Raw genomic sequence first — 8,276 nt, 5'->3', positions numbered from 1 at the left:
ATGCACTCTTCCCCTCCTTCTCCAGGCTACATCTGTCCTGGGGCTACATAACATCTCCAGGTTATCCTGCTTGGGGACATCAAGGACATCCTGCTATTCAAGGTCTCTCTTAGGATTTTGGGTTGCTGAAGAATGGGTCAGGGCCCCTCTTTCTTCCTCCTACCTGGAGAATTCTGGGGGAACTGTTGGTCAGAGCCTCCAGGTAGGCCCAGAACTCCCTAAGGGCCACGGAATCACAAAAGTCACTTTGGTTCCCTGGGTCCCTGGAGATTAGGCGGTGGGCACAGAGTATACTCCCCTACCTCGCTAAGGTGCCCTGCACTGCCCAGAACCTTCCTCCCTCTGTTCCCCATCCCTCTCCAGACCCCTCCCCCAACCGCGAGCTCCTCCCGCCACGGCGGGGAGGGGGCGTCGGAGGGGCGGGGCGCCACGCGGAGGCCGGCGGGGAGGGGGCGTCGTGGGGCGGGGCTTGGCGGCGGCGGCGGCGCGCGCGGCTCCGGCTCGGGACGCCTCGGGCTCTGGCTCGGGCTCCGGCTCCGGCTTTTGCAGCAGCGCCCGCGCTCGGTGCGCTCGGCCTCTGGGCCCGCCGCGGAGCGCAGTCTACGCGCCCGCCGTGCGCCCTCCAGCTCCTTTCCCCCAGCCGCCACGATGGGAGCTGCGCGGGGGTCCCCCGCCACTCCCCGCCGGCTGCCTCTGCTTAGCGTCCTGCTGCTGCCGCTTCTGGGCGGTGAGTCCTGGCGAGCTGGGGAAGCAGGGCTTGGGAAGAGTCCTGCGGGCAAAAGGGGGCACCCGGGGAGGCGGGTTTGGGCGGCTGGCGCGGGGGCAGAAACCCTGGAGTCGTGGAGAGGCTCACTGGGCACGCGAGGTCCCGGCGGAAGGGCGCGGGGAGCCTCAGGGCCGGGAGGTTGGCGAAGCCCCCGCGAACTCGGTCGGGGTCCCTCTCCCACTGGCGCCGCGGGGACGCGTTTCCAGCCTCTACAGTTTTCCCGGCCTGACCCGAGAGTCTGCTCGAGAACGGCCGAGAGTTGCCGGCTCCCGGGACCAGGTGGGGAGTTTTATTTTCCGGGGAGAAATAACTACCCGCCCTGTGGGGGGTGCGGCGGGAGAGACGGAGTCTCCCCGGCAAGCTCAGTCCAGGTGAAGGCGGCCGGCTTGGGGCCCGATGCTCGACCGATCTGCAGCGCGCAGAGCGCGGAGCTTTGTTACCCACTCCGCTCCCGGCTTCCCTCCTCCAAGTTCCTGGACAAAACTGGGACCCCAGATGGCCCTGCCAATGAGGGCGGAAGAAGGGAAGAATTAGGGGTCGCCCCTTCTCCTCTAGCTCACGGGCCGGAGCCCTGAGCCCACTTCGTGCCGGGGTCGAATCCGGGAGGCAGAGGGTCCCAGGCTGTCGCGGTGACTAATGTGTAGAGGCCGCTGCCAAAATCGGGCATGGCCGACCTGCAAAGGTGCGGACGGGGTTTATTCTGCTCCTTCCTGGATTTCCATCCTATCTGTCCTAACAGGAAAGGAAGTCTCTGTTTCTTAGGGCAGAAAGGCAAAAAGAGCGAACTCTGGCTCTTCTTGGAGGGCCTCAGTATTTTGATGAGGGTGTGGCCGCATCTCTAAGGCAGACAGACCCCCCCCCACCCCCTCACCCCAGCTTTTATTTCCTGGCTTGATCGCACCTAAGAGTCTCCACTGAGGTGCTGAAGTGCCTTACAGGGAAGCACCCAGCTACTCGTACGTCCCAAACAGCCTGGACTGGAAATAAAGCCTCCCATCTTCCAAAACACAAAATCTTTGGTGGTGGTCCTCAAAGCAGCTTTTTCTTGGGGAACTCTGTCCAAGGGACCTGTCCTAGCTTATCACTTTCCCCCTCCTTTGGAGAGTGGCAGTGGGGAGGGCAGGGGTCGCGAATTGCCTTTTCTAAGATCTTCCTGGCCTGCCAGTTGTTGAGGGATCTTGGCACTGGTGGAATCAACATCTCCGCAGCCCCGGTTGTAAAAGGAGAGGTAAATGTAGCCCCGGAAAGAGAACAAGCTCTGGGGATTCAGTAGAGGTGTTTCTAGAGTAGCTCTGTGTTTCCTGTGTGTGTGGTGGTTATTGCTCATGGCAGAATCCACATCTCCCAGAGGAAGTATGGAAGTTTTTTTGCACAGCCTGAGTGGAGGCCCAGCCATGTGGGTGAGCTGCCCAAGCTCACAGGCCTCCTGGGTCGTCTGGTTGGGTTTTGGTGTGTGGGTCTGCCTGATGTGGCTGCCTTCACTGCTGCTGTTTGGAGTTCTGGAGTCAAGGGGAGATTCTGGTGGAGACGGGGCTCTTGTTCAACAAATGCTAAATCCCTAAATTCTTCCATGAGAAGATGACTCTGATGTTAATGATGCTAATCTGGTGGAGGGTGTTTAGCGGAGGGGGCGTCCTGTGGGGGGAAGTTAGGGCAGGCTGAGGGCTGGGGACAGGAGGTCTGGAATCTCCTTGGGGTTAGAGGGAATGTCTTGTGCTCAACAAAGGAACATTTTAATGAGAGCTTTAAATCAATTCCACCAAATGTGCCTTGGTGTGGAACCTGTCCATGTGCTGTAAACAATTTCAGCCGAGGCTGAGGTGCCTGCCGTCTTCCAGTGAAGTCCTGGGACTCAAACCCACCCCCACCCAGATGCATGACTAAAGGGGAGCAATGACTTTAATAGATCACAGTAGATTTTTCCATCTCACCGTTGTGTAATTAACTGGAGTTGTAGTGAGACCCCACTGTTAATAAGGCTGGAGTAAGGGACCAAGTCTGGCTAGGTTTGTGGATTAGACCATTTTGAAGTTTGGGTAATTATGCTGTAAATGACTGTTACTTTCCAAACTTTTAGATCCCTGTTGTGATAGATATGGTGGAGGAGGAGGAGGAGAAGGCTTGACGTTTGAAATCTGGGATTCTTAACTCCAGCCACTTGAATGGTCAGTTGTGCTCACGACCCAGCCCCATTCCCATGCCCCTCCCTGGTTTCTTTCCTCCAGGCTCTTGTTTGGGGAAATTGAGTCGTCACATCCTGAGATAGGGATAGGATGTCTTGTAGATTCCTCAAGGCTCTGCAGCCTGTAATTCAGGCCTAGGCATTGCTTTTATTAGTGATGGCTTTTCTCAGCTGTTGGGCTGTATGGCGGGAGGGGAGGGGTGATCTTCACGTCACTTGCCAAAGGATATACTCAAACACCTGGCGTTCAAAGCAACATTTGAGTGGTGGATGGAGCTCAGGCTATGGAGGTGAAGTACAGTCGTTCCTCAGTGTCCTTGGGGAATCGGTTCCAGGACTTTAAGGATACCAAAATCTGAAATAAGTTTAAGTCCCTTATATAAAATGACATAATATTTGCATATAACCTAGGCACATCCTCCCACATACTTTAAATCATCTCTAGATTACTTGTAACACCTTATGCAATATAAATATTATGTAAATAGTTATACTGTATTTTAAAATCTGTATGATTTTTTATTGTTGTATTGTTATTTTTTTATTGTTTTTTTCCTGAATACTTTTGGTCCTTGGTTGGTTGAATCCATGACTGTGGAACCCAGGGTTAAGGAGGGTGGACTGTATTTGGCAAAGCAGCAACTCAACCTCATCGATGGGCCCTGTGGCCCTGGGCAAATTTCTTGACCTCTCAGTTTGCCTCCCCTGTAAGGGGCTTACTTCCTGGAGTGGTGCTGAAGATTAAATATAAAGAAGTATATGGGCTGGGCGCGGTGGCTCACGCCTGTAATCCTAGCTCTCTGGGAGGCCGAGGCCGGCGGATTGTTTGAGCTCAGGAGTTCGAAACCAGCCTGAGCAAGAGCGAGACCCTGTCTCTACTAAAAATAGAAAGAAATTAGTTGGACAACTAAAAATATATATAGAAAAAATTAGCCGGGCATGGTGGTGCATGTCTGTAGTCCCAGCTACTCGGGAGGCTGAGGCAGAAGGATCACTTGAGCCCAGGAGTCTGAGGTTGCTGTGAGCTAGGCTGACGCCACGGCACTCACTCTAGCCCGGGCAAAAGAGTGAGACTCTGTCTCAAAAAAAAAAAAAAAAAGTATATAAAGAGCCTCTTCCTTGGTCTTTTCTCTTCCATGGTGTGCTTCCAGCATACCTTCAGCTTCACAATCATTCCCAACAAACATTTTCCACCTACTGTAACCCTCCATTCCAGTCCACCTGGCCTATTTGCCATCTCCTAAAGCATACCTGGTTTCTCTTTGACGTCTTGGGCCAGAGAGAACCTTTCTTTCGGACCTTTCTTTCTTCTCTGGCCAGTCCTGGTGCGTATTGCCCTTTCCCATCTCTCTTTTGCCCAGTGCCAATCCACTTCCTCCTTGAAGCCGTCTTGTCTTTCCTGCCAGAAAGTGGATGCCTGGACTCTGTCCTTCTCAGGGCGCCTCCCATGTTTTTGCCCCTATTGGGTTTTAATTTACTGAAAGGCTCCCCCTGTAGAATTTAGTATAGTACCTTATTTGTAGTGAGTCCTTACCTAGGTTTATTAAAAAAGTGAATGAACCTTTTGGATGTAGGGCAGTGTAATTAAGGGCAAAGTTAAACATCCCCTTTGCATCCTAGACGTTTGGAGTCTATTGTGCCCTGTCCAGTTTTTCTGGGTTGGGATGGCCTCTTGTTCGTCCTTGTGGCTGCTCTACCATGACCAAATCAAGGGATCAGACCTTCCTTCCCTCTTTCTGGGCTGGCTGTTTTTGGTGGTGGCTTTTCCGAGTTTTGATGTGACGGGGCTTTTGGCTTTCTCTGAGTTCTGTGCATGGGCAACAGCCTCCACATGTGAAGCTGACTTGCCTTTAAAGGTTGCAGCTTAAAAACGGGTGCTGAGGTCCCCTCCTACGTAGGAGCCTAGATTATCCATTACTTTGCTACTCAAAATAAGGTCCAAAGCCAGTGGCAATCAGCATTCCCTGAGAACATGAATCAGAATCACAGTCTGCATTTTAACAAGATCCCCAGGTGACTCTGCACCCCACAGTTCCAGAAGTCTTGGTCTAGGCATCCCTCTTTGTACAGAAACTCAAGGTACAGAACATTCTTGTTGTAACAGTATCAATTAGGGGCCCAAGATCCCGTACAATAATTTGAAGATTTGCTTTAAATAGCTTAGTTCACGTGAACACTCTTTGGTGTGATGTGTTCACTTAAAAATTACCTCACTTTGGGTTTAATTTGAATTAGTTTTTGCCAAAAAAAACTTGTCCATTAAATGTGTGACTCTAGAAGGTTTGCAACATTAAATGTGACGTTTAGTTCCTCTCAGAGCCTCAGCTTTTCCTAGAGGAGCATACATCTCATTTCGTAACAAAAACCAGTGGAGAAACTGGATTTGTTAGGCAGAAATTTGGTCCAAGGATGACTTTTCAGGAATACATTTGGTTCATAAAGGGAGGCATGTCTCTGCTAGGCTTTGACAGTTGTAGTGTTGTTAGTCTTTGGAGCATTTCATATTCTGGAGTGAGGGGTTTTGTGTGAGTTTGTGTTTAAGCCAATGCAGCTTCTGTGAGACTCGTCTGGGATGGAGGTTGGCCGGTTCAGACTCTAATATTTGAGCCAAGAGCAGTTTAGGGCCAGGGATTTAGTCTTTGGTGTTTTCCTGATGGAAGAAAGGATCATTAAACGGGGTTGGATGTCCTTGGCCTGCATCCCTCAACCTCCCCCTGCTCTCCCTAACCTCAGTAATATGCCTCTGTGCAGCTGTGCCGGGGCACTACCCCGGGCCAGAGCCACGTGATAGGGTTATAGGCTCGGGGCATGGTTACTGGCACTGGCCCTAGCCTTTCTTGCCTTGGAATTGCCGCCTGCCCCTTCCCTGATTCCTGCTCTGGCCCCCATCCGCCTGGTCCTTTTTCTTGGAGGTGTGGAAGTTCTGCCATGGTGGCTGTGTCAGAGTCCTATCTTCGGGTTCTCTGAGTTCACTGCTGAGTGCACATTCAGCCCTGCTGAGCCCCCTGGCGCTTTGGTGGAGCTGGCGCGGGAGCTGCCACAGCTAATCAGCGGTTTGAGGAAGCCCTCTGTAGTATGTCACTTTTTCCATCCTCTTTTCTTCTCTGCTTTTAGGCCATTTTCCTCCCAGTAGTGTTACACAAACAGCAGGGGACAGAGAGGAAGCTTGGTTTTAAGGGCTGACACATGGCAGGCGCCTTTCCCCTCATGCTACTTGGTTGTGCATTGCCAGGCTCTTGTCTGCCTGTGTGCATTAACTGAGGTATGTCGAATGAGTGCACTGGGGACTGGAACGTCATCAACCAAGTGTCCTGCAGATCCCAAGCTCCTGTTAGAAGCTTAGGCCTTGATAAGCAGGGTATGCACTCGCTGGCGTGGATATATACGTAACTTCTGAAAACTAGATCCCAAGACATGGGGTAGGGCTTTTGAGTCATGTGTTAGGAAGGTGTAGATATGTGTTTCTCAAAAATGTATAGTGGAGAGTATAGTGGGAGGGCGGGTAACCAGAGGTACTGGTTAAAATTTTAGTTTCCTGGGCCTTACTGCAGACCTGCCCATCAGAGTCATTGAGGGAGGGGCCACAAAATGTATTTTATTTTCTTGTGTGTTATATTTGTATATTTTGAATAGCCAATCCAGTTACATCGTTCAAATTTCAAAAGAAAATTGCATTTATAAAGAGCTTCCTAGGAGATTCCCACCTACACTCAAGTTTGAGAACCACTGGGTAGCTGTAAAGAGAATTTGTCAGTCTCAAGTGTGTGGTATTGAGAAAGTGGGTGGTATTAATATTGAGGGGCTTCGGAGGGAGTCCCGTCAAAGTGTTTGAGTGTCTTCTATGGGTGAAGCTCCTCAGCACACCATTTGGTAAAGTGCTAAGTAGGATAGAAGAACATTCCAGAATGTGTGCAACAGTTAAATCGGAGACGCAGAAGCAAATGGGGAGTGGGAGGGCTTCAGAGAGGAAAGAGGGCCAGACATTTCTATTTTTTTTCTTCTTTTTGTCTCACTTCCTTTTTTCTTTTCTTTTCTTTTTTCACTCTCTCACTCTGAGTCCAACATTTCTAAATAGATGTGGGCAGCAGTGACTGCCTCAGAATGATGGGAAAACCTGGGTGGTTCTTTTCTAGTATCACACAGCAGCCATGCATGATAAGAGAAGAGACATCTCTGGATCTGTGACGCCAGTTTTTCTGTCTTCTGGTCCTGGCTCACTTGCTGTCTAGTCACATGACCCTGAGCTGGTTTATTAACTTTTCTGAGTCTCAGTTTCCTCATCTGCACAGTGTAGGCGATACTGATTCCTGCCCCCTGCCCCTGTGAAGTGTGACGTAATGCTCTTCAGCTGTGGAGATGGATGACCCCGGGGAAGCCGCCCTGCTGGTTAGCCCTGATGACTCTTCCCAGAGACTGTCCTGGCCCTTTGTCTCTCTTTGAAGTGTTAGCCTTTCTTTCCACTGTCTACAACGGGTTTGCGGTTTGCAGGGCTCAACAAAGTCCCCCTTGACTGGTAGCCTTAGAAATGATTTCCTCATTCACAAGCACAGGTTTTCTGAATGGGTCTCAGTATTCCAACAGCAAATGTGGGCACAACCACTTTACATTTCCTGGAGGGAACGTTCCCTCCCTTTATCTCCCAAGATGGGTGGGGGAGTGGTCAGTGTTGGTTCAGGGACCCCATCTCCCGTGACAAGCTGAGGTTCTTCCAGGGAGTGGGGCAGTGAACTGTGCTGCTTCTTGCAGCCTAGGCAGACTTAATGATACCCAAGGGAAGGGTTTCTATCATCACTGGGTGGCTGTGGGGGTTTGCACAGTCAACGAATCTGTATAACTTGTGGGCATTTCTGTCCAGGCTGTGGGGAGGTTCCTGGGGTGCTGTGTGATCAGGGTGGAGGGCCCTTCTGGGGTGGCTGTGGAGGCCAGAGTGGGCACCAGCGTGCACAGCCTCTCCTTCAGGAGACACACTGGCTCTTTTTGTGTCTCCTTCTTGGGTGGGCGGGGGGCAGTGAAGAGAATGCTTGTCTGCTTTTGGGACTGCTGAGGTGTCCCAGCATCTAACTCATACAGTGCCTTTGTGCACACTAGAAATAAGTACCCCTTCCTCCAGCTGGATACAACCCTGCGCCAGGGCTCAAGGCTTTGGCTAGTGGAGTTCCAGCAGCATTTCACTATTGACACTTTGGGCAGGCATCTTAAGCAGTGCACAACCTGTAGAGATATTGTGACCGTCCCACTGGAATGAGGGCCTTGCAACGCTCGGCTCTTTGTTTCTCAGCTGATGGGCCAAGAGGATTTTGGTGACCTCTGCTTTAACATTGTGTTTTA

At 51.3% G+C, this 8,276-nt stretch overlaps 1 protein-coding gene across 4 annotated transcripts in view; it reads left to right on the top strand.

Annotated features, from left to right (window-relative positions):
• The first annotated feature begins 489 nt into the window (after window positions 1-489).
• Window positions 490-8,276, top strand: part of PTK7 (protein tyrosine kinase 7 (inactive)) — a 59,409-nt gene continuing 51,622 nt past the window's right edge. For 3 of the 4 annotated variants that reach the window (XM_012640891.1, XM_012640888.1, XM_012640889.1), the window contains exon 1: window positions 504-727. In XM_012640891.1, the coding sequence (XP_012496345.1) occupies window positions 649-727 (79 nt within the window). In that variant the 5' untranslated portion in view covers window positions 504-648. Of the gene's footprint in view, window positions 728-8,276 lie in introns of all 4 variants that reach the window. The other variant, XM_012640887.1, reaches the window with a different exon arrangement.

The sequence above is a fragment of the Propithecus coquereli genome, unplaced genomic scaffold (assembly GCF_000956105.1).
Source record: "Propithecus coquereli isolate 6110/MARCELLA unplaced genomic scaffold, Pcoq_1.0 Scaffold158, whole genome shotgun sequence".
Lineage (NCBI taxonomy): Eukaryota > Metazoa > Chordata > Mammalia > Primates > Indriidae > Propithecus > Propithecus coquereli.
This window is presented reverse-complemented; position numbering and strand designations above follow the sequence as displayed.